This window comes from Anas platyrhynchos, chromosome 10 (assembly GCF_047663525.1).
Source record: "Anas platyrhynchos isolate ZD024472 breed Pekin duck chromosome 10, IASCAAS_PekinDuck_T2T, whole genome shotgun sequence".
NCBI classification, from domain to species: Eukaryota; Metazoa; Chordata; class Aves; order Anseriformes; family Anatidae; genus Anas; species Anas platyrhynchos.
In genome coordinates, this window is record NC_092596.1 from 15,206,907 (window position 1) to 15,232,611 (window position 25,705).

At 45.6% G+C, this 25,705-nt stretch overlaps 1 protein-coding gene across 2 annotated transcripts; it reads left to right on the forward strand.

Annotated features, from left to right (window-relative positions):
- The first annotated feature begins 6,358 nt into the window (after positions 1 to 6,358).
- On the forward strand, positions 6,359 to 19,507 carry LOC101791836 (UAP56-interacting factor). Of its 2 annotated transcripts, none has more exons than XM_027465172.3 (9): positions 6,359 to 6,519; positions 9,414 to 9,557; positions 12,952 to 13,094; positions 15,109 to 15,236; positions 16,019 to 16,100; positions 16,512 to 16,552; positions 16,638 to 16,712; positions 17,382 to 17,493; positions 18,263 to 18,443. In XM_027465172.3, the coding sequence occupies exons 1-9, from the start codon at positions 6,432 to 6,434 to the stop codon at positions 18,356 to 18,358; spliced, it is 909 nt and encodes a 302-aa protein (XP_027320973.1). In that variant the 5' UTR covers positions 6,359 to 6,431; the 3' UTR covers positions 18,359 to 18,443. The 2 variants fall into 2 exon arrangements, with proteins under 2 accessions (XP_027320973.1, XP_027320972.1); XM_027465171.3 differs by having other exon boundaries at positions 6,360 to 6,519; positions 16,016 to 16,100; positions 18,263 to 19,507.
- The last annotated feature ends 6,198 nt before the right edge of the window (positions 19,508 to 25,705 follow it).

Sequence of the window (25,705 nt, forward strand, 5' to 3'; positions counted from 1 at the left end):
TCACTCCTTTAAATGCATTAAAGTGTCCAATAAAACAGGCCAGAAACCACAACTGAAACTTTTTCCTAGCAGCTAACAAAAAAAATCCCCAATTTGCAAATTCTATCTTGAGCAAATTACTACTTATTCAGGCAGAAACTTGGAAAATGATTGCATGCTCCTATGATATGGATATGTGCAGATTTACTTTTATGACCATTTATCACCTCAAGTAGCCACGCAATCAGAAGAGACGTCTGGAATGCTGCAGTCTAATAATTTGAATTGTCTTTTATAGTCTGTCTTTTATAGTCTTTCAACAGTTCTTCTACCTGCTCACCCTGCTGCCCTTTCTTTTTTCATTAAGAACCAGTAATAAGAAAAACCAGAGTCACTAGTTTAGTGGCAGAAGGCTCCCAAAGCCAACCTTCTTGTCATAATGAGTAGTAAGTCATAGCTACGCCAGTTTCTTCTATAAAACAGAGATGATAGCATTTTCTTTTTTAATAAGGCAGCTAAAATGAAAACAGGAAGAGGTAGATGTTGTAGTGAGACTGCACTAGACAAACCTATTTTCTCACTACGGTACCACAGACAGCGTCTATGTTTCAGAAGACTGAAAACCACCGAAAATCCCCCACTTCCATGTATAGCTTCCACTTTGAAAGTCTTCGTGGTTACCCACATCCGCTCTAGATGAGATAAAAACTCATAAACTCATAAAGATATGATATCGACTAACATTGAGAGGTACTGTTAGTGCCCTAGAGGAATGAGATCTAGATAAGGCTTTGATCTACCTAACTTTCAACATGTATTGCAAGATGTGGTTATTCAAAAGTCTTGCAGTAATCTTGTTCTGGGTATGACTAAGCCAAGCCATGCTCTGAAGAAGTGCAAGAGCTGTATGGTCAGCCTGCTGTGCAGCACTCACACCTCTTCTGACCACTGCTCAGCATCATTGCTCACAGCTCCACATTTACCTTGAGCGCTGCCTTCTGGAGAAAGCTAGACAGGGTCATCTAGATTGAAAATGCTGGTACAAAACTGATTATGAAAGTAGTGTAGGGAAAGCAAGAGTAGAGTCCCTTATCTCTCATGTACCTTCATAACATCCCCTTCTGTCCTGCAGGCTGTGTCCCAGCTCAGGTCAGTGGCCTGGGCAACTGCGCATGACAAGAGCATCAAAGCACTGCAACAGTGACAGTGCTCGGGGGTGTAATGAGGTGTAATGCCCCCCAGAACTTCCCCTGGATTTGCAGACCTCTGCTGCCTGGCACAAGCTCTGGGCACCTCAAGCCAAGCAGCAGCTGCAGGGTCTGACGTGAGTAGACATCCCCAAAGATCTCAGCGTTCCTGAAATAAATACTTGAGCTGAATACAAAGCAGATCTTTGTCAGTCTGGATTGCCTTTTGCAGTGAGAAACAAAGTCCTCCTAAGATGTCAGCATTGACCTTTCTTTGCAGTCTTTAAAGACTTCCTTGCTTTAAGCAATTAAACACCAGAGCTTCCATAATGTTCTTACTATGTTTCCTTATGAGTAGCCTCAGTCCTCCTACATGTGAGGTACTGAGATAACACATTCACAGTTATTTCAGCACTCACATGATCCTTCTGCCATCTCCTTGATTACTCTTCAATTCCTTCTCACTTTGCATACCAGTGTACAGTCTGTTCCTAATTGATACTGCTTTTCTTCTTCAAGACCTGCAAATGTCTACGACCTCACACAGAGAGTTTAAATGATCTCCAAATAACCAGATTCAAGACTCATACTAAAATGGTATCATTTGTCCCACTTTGAAAGCAAAGCAAGCAAACCAAATAGGTCAAGAGGCAAATAGCACGCTGTCAGTGCTAAAGGGTGGTGATTTATCTGAAACATCATGTTGAAAGAGCTAGAGATAACTCAAAATACTACAGTATCTGATGTTTCAATAGAAAAGTGAGCGGGATTCCATCTGCTTGCTTTGGTGAGCAATATCTATTCTTGAAAGTCTTTTGTACAGACCACAATAAAACAGCAGATCCATTAATGAGAAGGTTCCTAGTACCCTTTCCATTGGGAGCATCTGATTATTTGTACAGCTAGCAACGCTTCATTGAGCACCAGAAAATACATTCTTGAAGGCAGCAGGGAGGGCAGCTCCTACCCTCAAAGATGTAATTCCAAGTACCACTTATTCCAATTGTACACACTGGAAATACCTCCTCGTGGTGCCACAGAGGTCTTTTATCTTTTTTATCCTTAACTGGTCATTGTAGTGTGATTTCTAGAAGTATTTTTAAATTGTTATTATATTTTATTTATTTTGAATAATGTGTTTGCCATGCAATAGCATACTTTCCTTGTTTGTTTATTGGCAAAATTTGAAATACATACCTTTTATTGAAGGTTTACTCTAAATCAAGAGCCTCTGAGAAGCAACATGAACTATAACTGTCTTACACAACCAGCAACAAAGCAACCAGCAAAAAAGCTGCATGCTCTATCAGTGAATCTCCCTTTACTGGGATGTAAGTAGGTTGGATACAGATTGCACTGGAGCTACCAAATCCCCTGTCATCCTGCACATGTGTGGGTTGAGTCCAAGCCCATGCTATTGTAGTTATCTTTAATCAAGTATGTCATGCATTTCACAACTCACATCTCTATCACACAAAAGACTGTCTAAGATAGGAAGTAACTGTTGTGACCTTGTCCTAGATAACTGGACACGAGATGATCAACTGTAGTGTGCTTTAATACAATCATTTTGGTGTGACATCATCCTGTAGGCCTCCAGCTCTAAACATACTTTTCATGGGATGACTTTAAGGATGTTCTGCATATTCCAGAGGTATAGCTAATGGGTTTAGTAAGAGTAGTTCTGCATATACCAGGCTGAGATCTCATTTTCTAATCCACATACATACAGAGAAAAAAAAAAAATCCTTCTCTAAATCCCTTGCAGTCTTACAGTATCCAGACTGCAACTGCTAAATGCATTAAGAAGCAAATCATGGAGCTCTTCATTAACTGTTAACAAGAAGTGGATGACCTGTCAGTGAACAGTTGTTATCACTGAGCAGAACTTGATGATATGCACCTCAACCACCTTATTACATCCACTCATAAGTTTTGCATAAAAGCTGAAGTACTATCATCAAAGTAGCTCACATTCTAGGAATGGTTAATGAAGGCAAAAATCAGCAAGATCAGGAGGCTTGTATTCTCAGTAAGCCTGTGGAACAGTTTTGTTCTCTTCCATCTTCTCAAGATGATTATCAAGTAGCAGCACATGGTTAAAAGGCCATGTTCAGCATCTAACAATAAAACATAAGCTCTTTGATGATGGTGCACCGATTTCGGAGCAAGCTAATGAAGCTATACGGATACCAGTACTCATTAACTGCTGAATTACTCTCCTAGAGCTCCAACCAATTAAAAAGCCTCAACACTCCCCCTTGTGGGAAAAATACGAAATATCACGAAAATACCTGAGAGGAATTCTGGCCCATTGAGATAAGCAGCTATTTATGCTTTGAGCAATTCTGATATACGGTGGAGTGCTTCCATACCAGCAGATACAAAGGTATGTATGCAGATGTTAAATATTTCCTTAACACATGTTCCTACAACCACCCTGACCTACTTCTCAAGAAAAACCCTTCATTTATTTCCTAATGCATCATGTAGTTTTGGGTCTGTTTCACTGAAAGTGAACAGTCATATTTCTGTTATTAAGTAACTGCAAGTTGAGACACCCCTAAGAATAACAGACAAAGTGGTCAGGATTAATTTTAAATACATACTTTTATATCAAGGCATAAGACTTATGACAACAACAAATCATCACAAGTTCTTTAGCATGCAGAAGATTCACTAAATCTACCAAGAGACTGAGAAAATATTTCAGATAATACAAGTCTTTGGATGCTGGCATGTGTTCTCTTCTCCCACTGACTTCTATTTTTATTTGTTTTAGCTAAAAGCCTTCTAGGGTTCCTTAGGGTTTGGCTATGTGACAAAAGGAGCATTTGATAAATTGAAATGCTCATTGCCCTGAAATAACACTTTTTTTTTTTTTTTTTTTTTTTTGTGAAAAAGTTCATTATGCATGTGCCTTCAGTGAGGGGAGTACCTGGCACCTTTGGCAGAAGTCTCGGCCCCAGTTTGCTCCAAGGGCTTAGCTTGACAGCTTGTTGCTACAGTGTGATTTAGTCAATGCAAAACAGTTCTAGAGGGAAATGTAGCAAAGTGGTTTTTTTTGTTTTGTTTTAATGAAGCCACTTTAGCCTTCAAAAAGCCACATACCTGAAATTCCTTTCTTAGGATGCAGGGTCGATTTTGTCTGCTAGATACTTGCAGTGTTATGCAGGGCAGGGGGACTGTGCTTCTCAAGAGCTTCTGGCTCTTAGGGCCTTTTCACCAAGTCCAGCATATAACACCTACATTGCTAATGTGAGAAATTACACAGAACTGAGTTGACGGCAGTGCTTAGACATACAAAGCAAATGGGACACTTGCCAAGACATTAAGAGGCCACAGACTGGCAGCTGAGAGAACAGAGTGTGTATCAGCTCATACTTCCCAGATGCAGAAATATGGCTCGTAAAGATTTTATCACTGCATTAAATCCTATGTGGCTTAGAGAAAAATAGGTAATAAAATCTCTCATCTAGTGAAGGAGAAATTGCTTTATTGTAGTTCAATTAAAAAAAAATGTCATTTGAAAATGCCTCCTATTTACTAAGTTGCTTTCAATATTTCTAAAACTCTGCTTTTGTCTTGTTTTGTCTCTTATTTATTTCACTAAAAATGATAAAATGGAGACACTATTGGAAATCTCTCAGCTGTTGCTTTTAGATCCTCTGACAATATAATTAAACATGATTTTGTAGAAGGTAACGATGCTTTTCATTACAGTGGCCTCACCATGGACCAACTCCAGCTTCCTACCAGTGCAGAAACCTGGGCCATACAATCCACATCTCACCTGTACTCAGTGGAGACTCCAGCCTGCTCCTACACTCCTTCTCTTGCAGTTCCTTGGAAATTCCTGCTTCACAGCAGGCTCCAGGACACCTCCCAGAGCCCTTCTCCAACACGCTTGTTGGGTGCCAAAAGCTGACACTGCTGTAGACCACCTCTCTAAGCCCATTGCTAAAGACCAGGTTTATGTGTATACTTCCACTCCTACTCCAGCAGTTGCAGCTTCCCTGACTTCTCTAAATTGCTAGGAAATTGCTAATGGGTCCCTTTGAAGGGAAAGCTCCTGGACTAGAGGGCATTAGAGCCAGGGATCCCCAAAGAGCAGTAGCAGTACCCGCAGGAAATCTTGTACATCACAGAATCACAGGGTATAACAACTTTAGTCTCCTAACATTTTGTATTAAAATACTTTAATGGTCATCCTGCAGTGTCATTGCAAAAAATAGCTAAGGTTATTTGTTGGTGGCTCTGCTCTTTTCTTTTACAAAAGGACAGTTCCCTAAATGAACACTTTCACAAGTACTCCATCTTGCTAAGAGCTATACACATACCAGAAGGCAATCTTTGCCCTGATTTGTTTGCATGTAGAAATTTCTCTCCCTATTTGAAGTGCAAGCTATTGTGGAAAACATGTTTTGAAAACACGGAATGTGCAGACTTAGTTCTGAGACTTATGTGGCCTTTATTATGTATGCAGTGTGGAAGGTTATCTCAGAGCACTTGTATAGACGCTTTAGAAAAATACGATCTTTGTGTACAGTACTGCTAACCTGTGGGAGAGGAGGGATTGTTCTCCCCCTCGTACCACTTTAGTTTAGTTTTATCCAACTAAAAGTAGAGGAAGACAGTTTAGGTGATTTTCAAGGTGCAGGACAGCACCAGTGCCACAACCGATGTGCCCTAGAGACTGAAAGATCCCCCCGAAAAATCGGACTTCTGTGAGTGGTCCAGGGGCGCTCAGGGCCCAGTCCCAAATGATGCTTGTTCCCCGAGCTCACGAATACAGACAGCAAGCTCCATTCCTGAATACAAGCCAAGAGTGCCTCCCCTCCTCGAGTTACCACGTCTTTCTAGCTTTCAAAATGAAGCAAAGCCATTCCTCCTTCTCCATCACTCAGAAATGCCTTTCCGAAGCTCTTCCTCTTGCCATAAACCCCAGAGGAGAAGGGCTCGGGAGGAGAACAGCGCTAGCACAGAGGCTGGGGCACGGTGCCCGGCGGCGCTGCACAAAAACCTCCCGGGACCGAGCGGGGATGCCCCGAGGCTGACTGCAGGGGGGTCGGAGCGGGCAGAGCGCCAGGGCAGGGCCGGGAGCAGCGGGCGGGCCGGGACAGAGGGCGGCTGGCGGAGGGCCGAGGCGACCCGGGCAGGGTGCCGGGGCCGCCGCAGGGTGCCGCCGGCGGGTGCCGGCACATTCCGGGCAGGCGCACTGCGAGAGGAGCGGGGCGGCGGCGGCACACAGCGCCCTGAGAGACCATGGAGGCGGCGGGGCCGCAGCCGGGCCCGAGCCCCAGCCCCGCGGCGGGGCCGCAGCCGGGAGCTGAGGAGATTGACATGTCCCTGGGTAGGTCCGGAGCAGGGCGGGGGTTGCTGCTTGGAGCTGGGTTGCTGGGGGGGGGGGGGGCAGCCGGGGACGGGCGCGGGGCGCTGCCAGCCCCGGCTGCGCTGGGGGGAAGCCGGCTGGGGAGGCGCAGCCGAGGGAGGAATCGGGGGCTCGGAGCCGTGGCGGTGCTTTCCAGGCAGCGCCCCGAAACTTTGGGGGGGGGTTCAAGCGGCACGGGCCGGGAGAGGCTCACGACTGAAAGACGGAGATGAGACATTGAGACATAGCCCGGGGTGTGCGGGTTATTTATAGCTGCTTGCTCGTGATGCTCGTCATTCCTCTGGCAGCGGATATGGGAGCTGTGCATAAACAACTGCCCTTGTATTAACTCCGAAGGCTGGGACGGCAGGGTTTGGGCTATCGATCTTGGTGGATTATCCCGGTGACATCGCCGCTGTGGAAGGAAAGTCCACCAGCACCTTTTAAGACTGGGTTAGCTTCCTGACAGGAGCCCTGCGTCATTTCCCAGCAGTGAGCCGCTTGTCAGGAATAGCAGAACATTTTCTACAGCCAGCTCAAGCTGGTACATGATACTGATGCACATGCCTTTTAATGGCGGTATGAGGATTTAGAGCAATAATTGGTTTGGTCCCTAACTTCATTTGTTTGTTTGTTTGTTTGTTTGTTTTTCCCCATGGTGTTGCTTGTGCACCTGCCTTCTGTTTGTTGGTACGTGATACTCCCCTTTCTTCTGTTCTCCCTCAACACTTCCCTCAGTCAGACCTTCTGCTTCCACCTCCACGTTCAATGCAGAATACGCTTTACTCAGAGGAGAAGAGAACCGCAAAACCAGAGCAATGGTTATGAACTGATACTTTTACCACCAGGTGCATACGTATGTTGGTTCTTATATGAGTTAGCAGTCACAGGTAACTGCAGGAGTTATGCTAAGGCTGCCCTTGTGGATCTAATTCTGTCTTGGAGGCACAGAAGTACCTTAAATGACCCCTCACTTTCGTATTCCATTACGTTGCCCTGTTAACCCCATCATATTTATGGGAAAAGAAGAAAAGGTAAGAACTGATACCCAAAACACTGATAGACCAGGCAGCTGAGCATTCATCTCCTCTTTGCTCCTAGTGAGCTTTTCCTTGCAGTGTGGAGAACCCACCCTGGGACGCCTGTGATGACCTCCCTGCCGAGCAGGCAGGGCTGCTGTCAATATGCTTCAAAGCAGTCTGTGCCCCCAAATAGCGCATATCCCAAAGGCACACTTAGCTGAGAACATTAGCGCATTCATACCAAGAGCATTGCACGGCCTCTCCCAATGTGCTCTCTTCCTAGCAAACTTGATAGAGAAATCACAAAAGCAGTCACGCAGACTATTCTTACATCTGCTCTTGTTCGCTTTCTCTGGGCCTTGTATTAATTTGGACACAGGATTCTCTTGATAGAAAATGACAGGTGACAAGTGCTGGAGGTATGATTTGCTGTTTGTGATAATCACCCTTTGAAAGCTAATGGCACTTTGTGCTTCCACTCCAGCGATTCATTAAGGAGCTAGAGTAGTCTCTGCCTGGGAAAAGGCCTGATTTGAACACTTCTTGCCTCACTAATTTGGCAAAAGTTAAAGCATTCTGCTCGGAGCATACTAGATGCAGTGTTATTAGTTGATAAATGTTTTCTGGAAGGTTTGAGGTTAAAAGAGGAAATTGTTGGAAAATATGAATTAATGAGTAAGACGTCCCTTTGCCATTCCTCTTCATTGGAACAGCCTGAATTAAAAAGACCCCCTTGATTTCAAACCAGCTCAGTGAGAACTGGGCTGCTTTGAGCTGTTTTGGGATGATTTCATGATAGAGCTTTGTGTCTGAAAGTAGTTTGTGCATGGTCCAGCACTGTCTTTTAAGAGTTAAGAACACTTCTTCAAGATGATCGTGAGCTTTCAAAACCCTGCAGAAGCATGAAGAATGCTCTGAATACTGTAGGTGGGATTGCACCTTCCTCTGTGTCCCTTGTGCTCTCTGTCAGGAAGTAAAGAGCACTTCTGTGCAGTTCAGGGGCTGTGCGATGGCGGTGCCAGAGGAATTTAGCTACCTAGATTGCTACCGAGTGGTGAAGCAGCAACACCAGCTCTAGATAGTCAGAAAATCAAGAGTCAGGTCCTGAAGACTGTGGCACTTAAAATACAAAGTACTACTGCTATTTGTTGTGAATGTTGCATTTATTTTACTGGTTTTTTTTTGAGCCACAGAGGCTTATGGCTTCAGGCTTCATTTCATATCATCAAGGGCTAGAAACTTGCCTTGTTTTTTTAAGGCAGTGAGGGAAGTCATGCACATAGCTGTGTTGACTTCAGAAGATGGAAAAGGAAAGGAAAACATCATACAGCCACCTGGTGTCCCCTACACGGTGCAGTTTCTGTGTCTCCTGGGTGGCAGGGAGAGCATTGGAGTGGCCGTCACGGCATGGATGCTTCTGCCAGTTCTCTTCACTTTGACCACATCGACCACAGCCTCCCAAGTCAGACCTCCTCCGTAAATGTTCTCTGCCCAGCACTGAGCTCTAAGTCAGTGCCCCTGCAAAAATCTCTTCCCTGATGTTTGTGCAAGAGAGTGGATCCCTCAGTGGGGGACGTGGGTCTGAAATCTCTGTCCTGCACATGGTAGATATGTGCCGGATGGTAACACATTTTTACATAATTCACTGCGCCTTAATCTCTAGCCTGCAGGAGCTGAGTAAATTGATCCTATGCTTCCTAGCTAAGCTTAATCTTTCATTGTCTGCCACCACAGCTCACAGAACCACAAGCCCCATTTTTACTGTGGACAATCGCAAGTACCAATCGCAAGTGGAAATTGATGTTGGTAGAAATTGTAGCTTTTATGGGTTTCCCCTTTGCCATTTTGATCTAGATGACATCATAAAACGCCACAGGAAAGAACAAACAGATGCCAAAGCTGCAGGGGACAGGCGAAGGCAGCAGATCAAGAACAGGAACTCGGCGTACGGGTTCGGGCGGCCCCGTTTCCGTGCCTGGATGCAGAGGAACTTGCAAGGTACGTGAGCGCCCTGGGCCAGCAAAGCTGCATTGCCTCCCTGGAAAACACGTTTCTGTGACAAAATACAGCTCCTAAATCTGTCTCCTATCGAATTCCTGTATGCATATAATATGTACTTGGGCACTGAACAGCTTTTCTCTTGGCAACAATGGAATATCAGGGCCCTTTCAGAGGATAAATTCATCCATTTCTATCCCACCCTCTCATGAAATACTAATTCAAAGTGACTTAATATCTATTCTCTATTCCCTTTTGGCTTTGCATATTTTAATTATGCCTCTTCCTAATCCTCTTTTTCCCAGAACACACTTAAATTACCCCTTCAGTAACGGTCTTTGATAGCTCAGTTATTGGAGCTAATTTGTCACTTTTGCCAATCATGCTATTTTTATGATGAGGGTTTTTATAATACCGTGTGATCACTGTAATCTCTGTTTGGTTCCACTAGCTTTTATCTTCAAAACTAAAGCAATGCTGAATACTGCAATGCTGCAAGAAATGCCATTTGATAAATAAATTTATCAAAAATTCATTTTTTTTTAATTACTGCTAAATCATTTAACTGAAGATTTTAGTGACATTTTGCAGCAATGTCTTTGCATTCATCACCTTGAGTGCAAGTGACACATTAGGACGGTGGCATCACTGGGAGCAGTCCTGGTCGTCTCAGATTTGCCTCGCACTCTTTCATTCTCACTCTCCACTACATATTGCCTTACTGAGAATCATTCTGGTTCAAAATAGTGCTGATAATTTTCCTTGATCTTTCTGTCAAAAAAAGAAACACAGTATTTGATATTCTTCCACACTTCCGCATAGAGACTACTGCAAGCAGATCAAATGAATCAATTACTTTTTTTTTTTTTTTTTTTTTTTTGTAGCTAGGCTTAGAAAAGAGAACTTTTCTGTTCATTTGTAGAATGACTTTTTGCTAGTCTTAGTATTTTACAGGTTTTACTGAGTCTGAATTCAGCCCTGCCAAGGGCAGAGATCCACCATGCTGTGTGGAGCTGATGTCAGTAGCAATTTTAGGAAGCTCAGCAGGGCCAGGAATTAAGCCCATAATTCTTCAGGGGCTCATTCCACTTTAGTCCCTGCTGAAATGCAGCCCCTTGTGGGCTGAGATGTGATAACCGTTATCAAAATGATAATCAGTACTGCACAGTACTGTAATGACAGAGCATGGAGAAGGGTATTATGCTGATTGAAACAGCAAGAGAATTCATGCAAGCGAAGTGCTGTTATCTCTCCTGGAATTTGGCTTGAACCATCTCCTCAGTGGTAGGGGAATGATGATTTTTCTTGACAAGAAATTTGAATTTCAAATCTCCTCCAAAAAGAGTGTCTCAGACATTAGGGCCTTTCCCCAGACTGGGCTTGCTGTGCAGAGGCAGCTCTTGGCCAGTATGGGTGTGCTTAATGCCAGGCTCAGAGCGGGCACCCAGACAAAGGTGGGGGTCCTCCTCAGCTGCTGAAGCTGTGAGCTTTTATTCAAACTTTATTTTATCAATAAACATCTTCCAGACTTTTTGGAGAGATGAAGCCTCCCGTGTGTCACATTTCAGCGTACACGTGACAGACGGAGGCCCTGGTCCCCAGCTGGCATACACGGGGTGCCCCTCGGAGCTGATGGCTCCGCAGTTAGTTATTTACATTGGCTGCGATGCGCCTGAGTGCACTGCTGAGCAGAGGCTCTCTAATAGGAACCGACTGACAGGAGCATGACTTTCTAGTCGGGGTTGCCTTTTGCATCTGTCCCTCCCTTTGCACTGGTGAAACACCCTGGAAAAGCAGCTGAGCTCAGTCTCTCTTGCTGGAAAGAAGTTGCCCTCTCCAGGCAATGCAAGGCTTGGGGGCCTGTGGGAGAGGGGTCTGGTTAACAAGCGAGAGAGAAGGGAAAGCACACGGTAGCTGTCGAAGGGAACAAAAAAGGAAAAAAAACAACTGTGGAGAAAGATGTGAGAGGGAACAAAGTGCTGGTAAATACAGCAAGACCACGTCTGGTCAAAGAAGACACAGAGTACTAAAATCTGGGTGTTTGTCAGGGAGAGTTTTGCACACCTGCATGGCTCCTGCAGCAAGGGCATCATTTCCAAGACATAAGTACTGGTCCCACAAAACTTGTGAACAGCATTGCATTTTGTGCATGTCACCAACCAGTACTTTCTGCCCTTGGGAGCCAAGCACCATGACTGCTGGCTGTGAGGTACCTGCCACAGGCATGCCTTGGTGCTTCTCATTGTTCAGAGCCAGAGCAGCTCAAATGATCGTCAGTTTCTTGCCTTGTAACCTGTGCCACCAGCCTGTGGATGAGCCCCTTGTTATGCCCTGGGGCTAGAGCCTTCATTAATCACCGCGGTGCTGTTCCCCTGACAGCAATGTCACCACTTCCTCAGAGCGCTTCATTTCTAATTGCTCTAAGTCATTATAAATTGCTGTGATGTAGGAATCGATGGTATGGAATCAATACACGTGCCTAACCACTCCCTGGTTTGTGTCACTGAGGTTCTCTTCTCTGGTGTGGGGTTTTAACCACGTGGTTAACTGTCCACTGCAATTCACTGCTTTATGTCTGATTTATACACCCTGGTGAGGATGTACGCACATTTCACTGATAATAGCAGCTTGGAAAATGCCTATTTAATTATGACTACAGAAGTTTGTCATATGGAGTAATTAAGCTTTAATGCACTGTGCTGCTGTCTGACAGACTGAGTGCTTTCCTCTCACCCAACACTTCAGCACACTCAAAAATTATAAACAGGCTTAGGGGAGAAAGTTAAATGCAAGGTGTGTGGTTTCAGTGTATGTATTGTACAGTAACATAAAACAGCAGTAGAAGGTGCCCCCTTCAATATATACAGTAAGTAAGGATATGTCAAGCTAAAATAAAATAAATAATTGTAGGCCAGTCGTCACTTACCAAGTGAGATAGTGTGGGCACTCAGATTTATTCCAGAATGCTGCAAGTGTGGCTTCCAGATGCCTGGGTCACTTGCGTATCTGTATCAAAAGGCTTTTCCATTTCACAGTTAATTCATAGTAGTGTGAGCTCTGACAACAGATTGACAGGTTTCCTGATGTGAGCATTCCTGCCTTTATTAGGAAGCAGAACTGTGGAAGGCTTTTCTCTTCTGTATTCTTTCAAATCAAAGGATATGTTTGTCAGTCATATATAGCATGAAAATGTCGGAGTGAGACATTGGTATGATAAATTATTTTATATTCTGCAAAATTAATTTACTTTTCTGGAATACAGTTATGTGTTTCTTGTCTCATTACTTATATAGCTACTTCTATGTCATATTAAGTTAACCTTGTAATACATTTGAAAAACTGTAATCCTATATTGAGTTTTGAAGGTTGCTACAATAACTGTTAATTTTCTTAGGACCTAACCGTTTTAGAAGGGGGTTTGGACAACAACAATACAATCGAAGACAATTCAGGAATACTGGGCCAGGTCCTCGGAGAAGAGCAGCTGCTGCATTAAATGGAGTGAGCCCTTTAAATCGCCAGGCATCAGCTCAAGAGGTAGGGGAGTACAGAACGTACAGCTATTCCCAAATGTCATGTAGTAATCAGCTAGATTTTCTGATTATGGATCACCCAAGAACAATCTACATAAAAAATGCACAGGCACAGTCTTTTGTATGCCTATGCACAGCATTTGTATGCATAGGTGTGTACAGACATACGCATATAAAACAGCAATTTTCCTGTTGGCTTTATAAGCTTAAGACTTGACTTTTTTTTTTACTGAATATGATTCCATGTTGGCTGTTTTTTTTTTAAAAACTGTTTTTAAAATATTTTAAAATATTTGTGAATATTTCCATAAAAACAAATTTTATGTCTTCTCGTCTTCCTGTCATTACTTAGAGATGACATGGAATTATCATTTAGATAATAGGAAGATGAGAAGACATTGAATTTGTTCTTATGGAAATACTTTAAAATCTTTCTCAATGAGTTCTTGCCACCCAGAGCATTTTCCAAGGCCCAGTGAAGTCAAAGGACAGAATGTTTGTGACTTTAGCTGCCTTTGCTTCTGGGATGTACTTTGTACTATCAAGTGTGCAGCCTTCCCCAGGGACACTGATTACCAGTGCTATGACAACCACAGGTCAGATTGCCCAAGTGCTTCAATGTAAAATGCATTTTTTGTCGTTCATAGCTTTCCTTCTCTCAAGTTTAAATATTTAAATTTTGTCTCAGTTCAAAAACTTTTAAAAAGAGTGAAATATTTTCATTCAGTTTTTCAGTTATTTTTAAGACTCGAGAAGGAAAAAATATGCATTCACCATTAACTTAATTCTAAGAGCTTTCTTCTGAGTATCACTAAAATTAAACTGTCTTGGTGTAGAAGGTGGGAATTGAACAAGTAGACAGTCCTTTGTCATAAGAAGCCATTTTTTCCTTCACTGGTAGAAATTCACTCAATTAGGAGGTCACATATGCTCAGTAAGCTTTTAAAAACAGCAAATTGGTGAACATGATGGCACCTTTAATGGCTTTTTCCTGGAAATATAAGTTAGGGAAACCTAAACTAAGCATGCATGTGCATAAAGTGTGGTTATTCTTGAAAATAACAAGTGCAGTGACTCAGGTATATATTAAGTAGGGCTGGATATTAACAAAGCAATAAGCAGTTGCTGGGAGGCATAATTCTGTGGCAGCTTTTGTGTGTGTGTGTGTGTAAATAAATCAAGTGAGGAGAATGTGGAAACATTTCAGTTATTGGGTAGTAACAGTAATGGTAGTTGTCCCACAGAAATTAACTGAAAGGAGTACGTGGCTGTTTGTATGAGTAATTGCAGGAAGACCTGTGCTAATGTCTTCTGATGTGCTTCATGCTTTGGGGTTCAACTGGGCTATTTATGTGTCTGAACAAGAAAGAGTCAATGACTGAAAAGAAACCAGAGCAAGACTATAATGCTTGACTTATGTAAGATTTGCACTCTACAGACTATTATTTTTTTTGGTATTTCTGTACAATTAGGATGAAGCATTCTCCCTAGTACTTGTAATTTCATGCCCAGAAATTGCGGCACGCATACTGATTGTTGACAACAGTGTGCAATAAATCCAGACACTAAGAGTACAGCAATGTGCTTGGTAGAAATATTCCTGCTATACGAGCCAAATGGAAGAGGCCAGGTTTAATAGGTTTGGTGAGGAAACAGTTTCCCATTCAGAAAACAACAAAGGCTCTGCTACGAGACTGCAGAAGTTGCAAAGAAAAAGCTGTTGTGAATGGAAATATGTGAATGCAGAACACACAGGACAGGGCTGAAACCCCCTCGATAAAACCACCAGTGACACCAAATGTGTCGGTGAGTGGTGCAGGCACCTCAGTACTGTCAGTTCTCAAGCCTGCACTCACTATAAAGAGCTGAAGAAAATGCCAAATGAAGGTGCTCAGGTTTTCAGGCGGTGGCAGTCAGCAGGGGAGGACAATCGCACGCTGTCACTCCTGGTCGCTCCCTCTTTGCCTGGCATGGCAGCGGTGCAGGTGCCGACCACTTAGGTCTTACTGCTTTTTCAGGGCAACAAGACCGAAGATGGTTTCGCCAAAAGCAGCAGCAGTGGGCAGCTGGAGACACAGCGACGGCCACCCCTGGGTCCCAAGCGATTCAGAGCAGCTGCTGCCAGCACCCATGCCCCAGGGAGAAGGTAAAAGCTTTGATAATTTCTGGTTTTCAGCAATTCTCTGTGGCTTCACTCTTGGTCTGCTGCGGCATGTGTGTGTTCATGTGACATGAGAGAAGGACCTTGGGTGTGTTAGGAATGCACCTGGATATGAAACAACCTTTTGTTAATGTCAGGTATGAGGTCTGTTGCATTATTCTAGCAAGCACAATGTGACCTTTATGTTTTTATTAAACTTCTAATATGTCACTCTGGGGAAAGTTTTCAAAGGGTGAAATATCCTTTATTTTCACAAAAGCAGGAAACACAGACTCCATTCTGAAGGGAGAGGCAGGGAGTGAAGCTGTGGGAACAGATGCTGCACCCTGGGATCCATGATGGGTCCAGGCTGCAGGGATCTGGGCCCAGCTCTAGTGTCTATCTCATCGTGGTCCTCACGTCCTCCCTGCTCAAATGGAAGCTGGGTTTCAGTCCTGTCTTTCTTTGCCCTGAGTAGAACATGGACTGAATGGCCTCCAGGGGTCCCTTCTGACCACATTTTTTTCTATGATTTTATTCTATCATTTTTCTTTTAATGAGAAGAGTTCAGAACAAACACAAGCTGCTGTTTCATTTGAACAGAAAAACTTGTTTCACTGAAATTCTTTGCTGAAAAACCTTTGGGGCTGAACTTGGTAAAATATTCTTCAATTGCTTCTCATATTGCTTTTTAATACCAAACTCAGTTGAGTACTTCATCACTGAACTTTAGGAGAGACCTGCTATCATATTCACTTCTGCCCTTTTCTCTCCTTTCTTACCAGCAGGCCTTTCCTGCTGAACAGGGGTCCAGGCTTCCAGCAGAAGCGGATGATGCAGCGGTTCTCCAAAGCCAACTTTCAGAGAGGGGTCAGTACAGATGCATTTTTTGACAACCTGTAGATGGTGACATTTCAGTGTTACCAGCCCTTGCCTAGTTGTATCTTTCCTTCCAAAAGAAACTGGGAGAGATGGATGACTTTACAGAGAATATATGAGAATATATTCCTAGGACAGGGCTATTTAATACAGCTTAATATTCTGGTATCTGGAAAATAAAACATGGGCAGGTGATAAAAGTCTGCAGCTTGTACAGCAGCACAAGGAGAGGAAACTTCAGTGCCGGTTGCCTTGCCTGTGCTGTGAGGAAACCCAAGATGAGCAACTTTCTTGATGACACACAAAGAAAGAACTATTCAAATATACCAAATGAATTACCAGAAAAGGAAACATTGTTTTTGAGATATAATTAAGTGATTTTTAAAATTTATTTCATTGCAGATAGATGCTAATGCAGAAGGGAAACTACCAAGGATGCGAAGGTAATTGGTGAAAAAGGCACACTGCTAATGTGATGTGCTCTTTCAGGCTTGAATCAGAGCTAGAGCTGTCTTACTGTCTTGGCAGGTGGCAAGTGAAACCCAGCCCTGGAGCAGTTCTGACGGTTTCTGTGGCTAATCCCCAGGCAGGCCAGGCCAATGTGTAAGTAAATGAGGTGATTTGTTAGGATGGAAGCCCTACAAAAGCCATTGCAAATCCCTTTAGCATTACTGCAGCTTCACTTCTTTTATAAGGAGGGCTGAGTGAATGGTTCAGCCCCCAAATGGTTAGCAAATGCTGCCTCATTCTGTTTCTGGCATATCCGAAAGGAGATGGTAATTACACATGGTTGGGTTGTTATCTGGAGTAAGGTGGAATGACAGCGGGGGCAGTACATGGGTGCTCCCAGCCAGGTTCTGCTGCCATGGCTGGTGGCAGTGCATGCCCTGAAGGGACAGCTTGTAGTGGCTCTACAGGAGGAGCAGCACTGACCTGCTCGCAGGTAGTGTGGCTGGAGGAGCTCAGCATCAGCTCCACGCTGGGTCAGGGCATATGCAGGATCTGGCACCCAAGCAGGGGCAGGAAGAAAGGTGGGTGAGGGCACTCAGCCCAGAGAGCAGCCCCTGATAGCTGTGATATGACAAAGCCGCAGTGCTGGAGCACAGCCTGCAGAGCAGCTGAGCACCCCTTAAACTCACCCAGACCACAGTGATTAATGCTGTGGGAAGCACGGGGTGCACAGAGGGTTCCCTTATTCCTTGCCAGTTTGCAGATAATAGGAAGTGAGCTGCCTTAGCTGCCTGGCTGACTGCAGACCTGTGCTTTCCCCAGGCCTGGATCCAAGCGCCCGTTCCTGCGAAGCCAGAGGCCCCCACCACGGGCAGCCAAGCCCCAGCCCAAGGGGGTGACGCTGAGGTTCAACTTCCGTGCAATGGCAAACCAGGTAGAGGAGCGCCGAAGGGACAGGCGGCACCTTGCACCCTGCTGCAGCCCTGCTGCTAAGCTGTTAATGTCACGCTCAGGTTTTCAGGGCCACCAGCTGCATTTATCTAGCACAACCTGGGATGAAAGTCCTGCAGCCATATTGGCTAGGTTGCTTGCCAAAATTATGGCATCAGAGAAGACTGTTCAGCAGCTACAGACTCAGCCCAATTTTTCCCGCTGTGTTGGTCCCTCTTGCCCTGTCCTTGTGCTTGCTCAGAGCAGAGAGATGCTCCCTGTGAGTGGGCCTGGCCGGGGGCAGCCATTTCACTGTCGGTGCTCCCCCCTCCTTGGAGACATGCAGCACCTCCTTTGGGCTTTGCTCTCTTTTTGCTTTGGAGACCACCTTGGTGCCACGTTTTACACTGACATATGCTCCAAAAGCCCTGGGGTGGGTCAGAAATCCTGCTCCACCGTCCTTCGTTGCCAGCACTTCTTGTCTGGATGGTTTGTTGTTTTTTTTTTTTCCCTATGCCTTGTGTTCAAATGCCATCTGCTTGCTCCTGTTCTTGCCGAGGATGCCCGGTGTCCTGGGGCTGGGCACTGCTTGGAGGATTTCCAGCTGCACACAGTCTGTCGAGCTCCTTGTCTTCGTGTGATGAGTGGTTTAATTGACTAACTGGCTGTGAAGCACCGTCCTGGCTGATGGGCTCTAATCAATACCCTGCTACAGGTCTGGCTGTGCTTTGCAATGAGACGCAGGACTGACTCGCTCTCCCTTTCCCCTGCAGACCAGCCTGACGCTGGATGAGAGGTTCTCTGGTCTGAGGAATAAGAGGCGCTTTACAGCAGCCCGGAGCGCCGGCCGGACGGTCACCATGCCCTAGCACTACATGCTCATCACAGGGACTGCAGACAGCAGTCCAGGCCCTGTAACGGGCAGCTCAATAAAACTCGATAGATTTCCTCTGAGATAGCTAATTTGGCAACCTGCCGTTTCCTTCCTTACACACAGAATGAGCGAGTGATTGAGGGCAGGGACGTGGCAGCACAAGAGTCAGGGCCACAGCACAGGGCAGGTGGGAGAGGAGCAGGGGCGGTGGAAGGGGATGAGTGGAGATGGATTTGCTGTGCCAGGGAGAGCCGCAGTGCTGGGGCCACCCCCTGCTGCCTGGGGGTGACCACTGTGAGAGGGAACGGGACTAACTCCAGGCTGTGCCTGTGGAGCCTCCCCTGCCTTGTCCCAGAGTTGGGACAGCATTGAGGCCCCTGCACCACCCACCTGGGAGGCAGAGCGTGTGTGGGGGCTGAGCAAGGAACATGCCCCAGCAGCAGCACCACCAGGGATGCTCCAGCGTTCCCCAGCATCCACCTAAGTGCCTGATTTGCAGCATGCACCCAGGACCCCTACCCAAATGTTTGCAGTGTAAGACCCCTACATCCTCTAAATGTCTCACCCTGCCCTATTAGACAGCCCTGGGACCTTGTGTTTTGTTTGGTTTGCCATGCTGTTCTGACTGCTGCTGCCAGCTGTGCTGCCGGAGCAGCTTTCCTCAGCACAGAGCACAGATGGGCTGCCCCAGCCCAAATCTGTTCTTCAGTGCTGTGTAGTTCTGCATTAGGGATTTCATAGGTACAGCTCCACTCGTGCTCAAAGTATCAGCATAATCAAACTTGCAGTTGCAGGAAGAAGGCCAGGCGATACAGCAGTTCAATAAATGTTGGGTGAGAAGTTAACAAGCTGGATCTAGATATTTGTTATTGAAGCTCTGCACCAACTGTGAGTCACTGATCCATTCTCCACCCACTGCTGCAAGCCAGCACTGAGCACACTGGACACAGCCTGTTACTGGGCCCTAAGCTATACTTGTTGAAATAAATATTTGATAGACTGCTTTACATTTTACACCAAGCGTCTTTAACAAGAGGCTGGACTTGAAGTTGGTTTTATAGGACTGTGTGAAATGTTACTAGCTGACTAAGCAGTGATGTATGAGTCCAGTACACCAAATAAAAAACTAACTTGTCAAATGTCACCTCCAGTTATTTACCTTCTTTCAGCAGGCTTTTGTCACAAGCTCAGCCTCTCAGCATGGTGCTGAGTGCCCAGGGGGCTTCTCCCCTTTGCCCCCCATTGCATCACTCCCTACTTCTCACGTGGAAATGAGCACTCGGCCAACCCAGTGGCAGCATCACTGCTGCAATCAAGCTCCTGCAGCCATTTCCATGGATCAGGTGGCACCAAAGCGCAGCTGAAGCAGTGGGAGGTTTTAAAAAGGTTCCTTGTAAAATCTTGGTTGTTATCACTTCCACTTTTAATGTTATCAGCAAAACTGTCAGAGCAGACCTGGCTTTGAGTATGTCCAAAGTGAAATGCAACCTGATTTCCAGTCTAATGAACTGAGGAGAAGACCTCGTCTCTTCATGCAAATAATGTGGAAGTCACTGAAGATGAACAGGAAATACTGTCACAAATGGCAATAGCCCTGATTGCAGTTGCACATTCACAAAAAGTACTGGCAAAAGATGGTAAACTGGCTGAGAAAAAAAAAAAAAAAACAATACCTTCTTACACCAGGTTGCAAAGGGATGGAGCTGTTCAGGAGAGGAGCCATGAGTGCAGCATCCCTTTGGTGTTCAGAGCACACTCTGATACTATTCTCTTAGAAAATGTTTTTCAGCAATCTGTTCCTTATATTTTTTTTAAGAACTGCTTAAATTAAAATGGAGGACTTAATGATAAAATCTACATTTTTTTTCTAGCTTGATTCCCTCACAGAGCTGAGTGAATTTGCATGCAGCAAGAGACAAAACTAGCTGTGTGCTAAACTCATCCATAGCAAAAAAAAAAAAATCACAACTATCGTTCTAAACACACACTGGGAAGGGCCATAGTCAGTTCACTGAGGCATAAGTACCCCCTTTCTGCCACACTACTAAAAAATTTCTTTCTAAAGTTATCCCAGTAGTGCATAGGGTGAGCCACTGCACAGAATCTGGCTGCCCTTTGAAAAGGGTGTGTGACACAGTTTAACCATCGCCTGGCAGAGCTGTTTGTCCAGCTGGGCAGTTTCTGGTGGTCTCGGTGGTGGTGCCAGTGCCACACAGGCAGCCCACTGGCCCCCTGAGCAGAAGGTGGCAGCAGCTGGCCAAGCCACCCTGCACTCAGCCTGTGGCCACCGAGACAGGGCAGCTCTGCAACCTGGGAAACACTTCTACTGCACTTCAGGCCAGCCAAAGCCATCTTCAGCTCTCCAGATTAACACCTCTGGTGGTGCCTGGGAGGTTTAGAAATGCAGGAACAACTGTAGAGGGTGAGAAGAGAGTCCCCGCAGTGCATCCCAGGAAGCACATCCCTGCACAGTTACTGCACTGAACCCCCTGTACTGGTGATTTCTTTCTTTAGACACTTGTGTCTTTGTGTTTAGTAACTTTTGGTGGTGTTTTCTTCCATAATTTATTTTTGCAGTTTGCTTTCTCTTTGTCTATATTCATTATATTAATTCCTTAGCTTCTTTGTGCCCTTTGCGATTTTTTAGACTAGTGCTGTATTTGATAACCTCCTTTCTAGGAGAAGAGCCTTGGCATATCTTGATGTTGACTGTCTGGAAGGTGAATAATACCTGTGATTGCCTTCGTACCTTTTCAAGCTCTGCTACATCTGCCTGAGATGGCAGGGCTGAGACAGACATGATATTTGAGATGGATTTGTGCAAGGACTCTGCTTTGTTTTCTGTTCCTCTCCCAATAATTCCTAACATTCCACTTGCTTTTTGACCCAGAATAGCAATTTGGAGTATGAAATAGTACAACACATTAATACAGGTTTAATGAAACAAGTTTCCAGTCACAGACCTCAGCATCCCAGTGCACATTTTCTTCAGAAACTGTTCTCACAGCCCCTGTTTCAGTGGTAGATAACACACCTGAAACAACTGCCTAAAAGAGGTGCGCCCAAGGGATCCGATCCAACTTTCCCCTCTAATCCCTTGTGCTGACGTTCAGTATTTTCTTAGGTGTTCATGGGGTGTTTGGTTTGATGCTAAAAGCTGCCTTTAATGACACTAACAGGCAGTGGGGAGAAGGCCAGCTTTCCCTGCAGTTTTCCCCACTTGCCAGTTCTTGACGGTTTTAGTGCCGGGAGATGTGCTTCAAGCGGCTCCCCAGTATTTTGGGGCACTATTGCCAAAGCAATGCAGAGTCCCAAAGCTCCCTAGGAGCAGTGTGGCTGTAAGGTCCTCATGAATAAAAATGCATACTTTTAGGCAGACACAATCATCAAATCCATCCTGGCAACAAAGCAGCAGCCAAGGCATCGAGCAGAGGGGCTGGAGTGTGCTCCAGCAGAGGAAAGAGGAGCTGCTCTGCTGAAATGCCAAATCCTCTCCAGTAAAAACCAGCTGCAACTGTCCCCCCAGCGCAGAGCAATGGCTCACAGCAGTCTCCCCTGTGTTGCACCAGGGTCCTTGTCCCACTGTTTGTCAGACTGGCTGCAGAATGGAGTCAGGCAGTGCATAAACTTGCTGCCCTGCCCAAAGGTGCCAGGGAAAGCGTCGGCGGAGGTGGAGCCTGCTGTCAGCAGTAGCAGTTGTTGGTTTTCAGGGGTCCTTGGAGGCATTCAGACAGCCAGAAACCACAGGCAAAGTATTTAAACAGAAACCCGAGATCCAAACAGCATCTCAGGCACTACAGTTCCCGCAGCGGCAGGAATAAACTGAGCTACAAGCAGAGCACCCGCCAGGCAGCAACCCAGTAGAGAAAAATCATAGCAAGCTGAGAAAAGATGCTCAGCCCCACAGGCTGAGATGAGAGGTATCCCTAGGGGCAGAAAAAAAGCTTTGGCAGGGTGACAATGTGTTTGCAGTGTAGTGTTTAACCTACACTGCCTTGCCAAGTGCCCCTGGGGCAGCAGAGCAATAGCTCATTCCCAATGTCTTCACACCTGGGGGGGACACAGGCTGCAGAGGGGTGTCCCCCCACACTTCCACGTGTCACAAACCCACAGAGCCTTCTCCTGTAGGATGGTGTCCTTCTCCCATGATTGCCCAGCCCCAGCAGCCCCTATGCAGCTTCCCACCCTATGCACCAGGAGGGCTTACCAAACTGGACCCAACACTGAAACAAACTGGAAGGGGGAAAGAAACAGTCTGTGGAAGGTCAAACAGTACTGTCAACTAGCAGAAAAATGAACAACATTCCCCCAGGCAGGACTAGGCAATCCCAGTGCTTTGGTTAAGGCCTTGCAATGGGCAGGATGCCTTGCCTGCACAGCTAGCCAGTGCCTGCTTAGTCAGGACCCTGTGTCCTGCAGTAGGTGCAGGTGAAGCTTGGCTCTGCTTTGTACTCTGGAATGGGACAATCCCTTCCAGAGTTTTACTAATGGACCTTTAACTTCCATTTGCAAGAGAGAGTTATTTTTCCCCAGTGTAGATTTCATTCACTGAAGTCTTATTCTCTCTGTTCATTTGGATCAACTCTGACTGCTTTTATAAGGAACATAATTTAAAGTGTTAAAACGTGGAGGAAAGACGAACAGAAAATTAGATTTGGGCTTTAGCCACTCAAGATCAGGGGGTTAGGATTTAGTACTAAGCCATGTTCTAAATCAGATCTTTCCTAACTACACCAGGAGTGCTGCCAGCTTTCATGATTTTACCAAAAGTCCTGTGATGTTTAATGCTGCAGTTAAAACCCCCGTTCCTGGAGGCAGGTCAGGAGGTGAAAATCTCAGCTTGCCTGTATTAAAAAGTCAGTTTGCAATGCTGTGGTTGTGTGGGGAAGACTATGCAGGAATCTGATTCCAAAGAAAAGGAAAAGCTGGGGGGTAATGTCAATTATTTTTTTGAATGTCAGATTTCTAAGTCAACCTCATGATGAGCTTGACTCATGACAGTAAAATGCTGAGAGCACACTGCTGGGCCAGAATCAATCTACAGTCACTTCTCATTGTGGATGGGAATCTCTGCAGTGCTGACAGCACTCAGAGACCTTTGTCCACATGTCACAGTGCCGCTGCACTTTCTTGTACCACAATACCAGCCCTAGCTTGTTGCAGAAGCTCACACACCTGAAACAACAGATTTGCTCTTTCCGCAGGTCAAGACTGAAGGAGAGCATCAAGAGGATGCTCTGCTCTAAATCACACCAGGCTGTAACTATTAATCCTCCTCTTACTGAGCTCCAGGAAGAGGATGACAAGGCACAGCCTCGCCCTGTGAGCAATGACATGTTCACTCTCCAGCCACTGCCCCTGGAGGCAGAGGATGTCCCCGATCCTGGCTGCGGATCATGGCAGTGTAACACAGGGTGAACAAGGCGAACCCAGACGGGGGTGGGTAGGGTAGGGAGGGGGGCTGCTGTGTGTTGTCCACAAGGCTGGTCACAGCTGGCCACCAGCCAGCTGGGTGAGGCCTCCCCCAGCTGCTCCAGGAGAAGAGAAATTTCCATTCTTGCTGAGGGCATTCAGAAGCCTGGAGGAGCCTGCTGGGAGCCTGTGGTTACCAGCAGCAGCGCCTGAAGCAGGCAAAGTCCTGCATGTATTTTGCCCTCCCCCAGTGACTGTGTTTAGAGAAACAAGGGGCTGCCAGAGGCAAGGGTTTTGGCACTCCACAAGCACGCACAGGTCCTGGAGCAGGCAGTTTTGACTTTGTCATAGGTTCATGCACAATCTTACTCCACAGATGCTCTGACAAAGCACTGAGAGCTCCACTCCCCGAATGGCACTGCCACACAAGGACCTCAGACATCTTTTATATCACACCTGGAGCTTTACTAGGGAGCACCACCACGTAATACCACGAGGTGAGACTGCAATATTTAACACCACGCTAAGTAGGCCTTGCCAAGGAGGTGTCTGCAGCAGCTCCTCTGGGCTGCGGAGCGCACGCACCCTAAATTTAGAATTTCCCCCTGCCCCAGAGCCAGCACAGCACAATGACTCATCTGTGCATTTGCTTAAAGGATTTCAGTGTCGACCAATCAAGGTTTCTTTGTTGACCACAGTTAATTTTGGTATGCACAAAATTCCTGGGTAAAGACAGGAATTTAGCTGCAGTATCAGTGTCTCCAAGATGCCTGCTATGTATTAACAACTGACTGAACAGCTCTCGGCGGTCAAGTCACCATTTCCATTGCAACAGTTTTGTAGTTATAATACTTTCACAAGATAGAAATTAACTTGCAAAAAACCTCACCTAAGGAGAGACTGAGAGGTTTGTATCTTCTCTAATAACTACAGGTATGCAGGAGCCTGTGGGTTTCTCAGCCAGCATGAACTCAAGATGAAGAAGAATAAATGGTCTGACATGCAGCAAGCCCTGGCTGCAGGACACGTGGCATGTCTGAGGGTTTTCTCACTGTAGGAAAGACTGAGATCAAATATCTGCATTTGTATGCTAGTGGTAATGGAGTTGCTCATGTGCAATGAAAAGAGAACACAGCCCAAGCAGCTAGAGACTAGAACAAGACTGATTTACTTATTTTGCATAAGCCTATAAATTGTTTAGAACTTGCTCTGTTTTCTGAGAAACCACTATCATCTGAAAAAAAAAATAGAAAAAAAAAAGTAGGAAAAAAAAAAAAAAGAATTTGATTAATCCCACTACATCCCACCGGATCTCAGGTTCTGGAGAAATAAAAGCCTTTTAAGAGAATTTAAGAGTTCCCCAACTCAGCCCAAGAGGAAAATGGGTGTTTATTCCCATTGCTGATAGCAGTGAAAAGGACCAGCAGGACAACTCCCTGCCGGGACCATGGCATCAAACAGCCAAAAAGGGCTAGGGAAGATGGAGAGGCTGGAAGAGGAAGTAAATGGGAGATGAAACACTGTGGGGACTTGCTCAGGGGGACCCTGCACTTGCAGACACAAAGCTCATCTCTGCTACACCCAATCACCTTCTGCAAGGCCCTGAAATGCTGGCAGTGGGAAGGAAGCTGATGAGACAGAGGCATTTTGCAGCCCACCACAGCCTCAGGCCTTCACAGCAGTCACAAAATGCCACAGGGTGCATCTGAATGTCAACAGGTGCCAAAGAGCACCTTGCCCTGGGTCTCCTGGAGCAGGGGGTCCTCAGTGTTGCCCAGGCATATGGACAAACAGCAACCCGCTCACTGCAGCATGTGGCTGCAATCCCTGCTAATACCCAAACAAGGGTAAAAAGGAGCATTTTATCTCCACCCGTTGCACTGAAAACAGAAGGGAATACTATCAGGGCAGTAATGTTTTTATTGCCTTC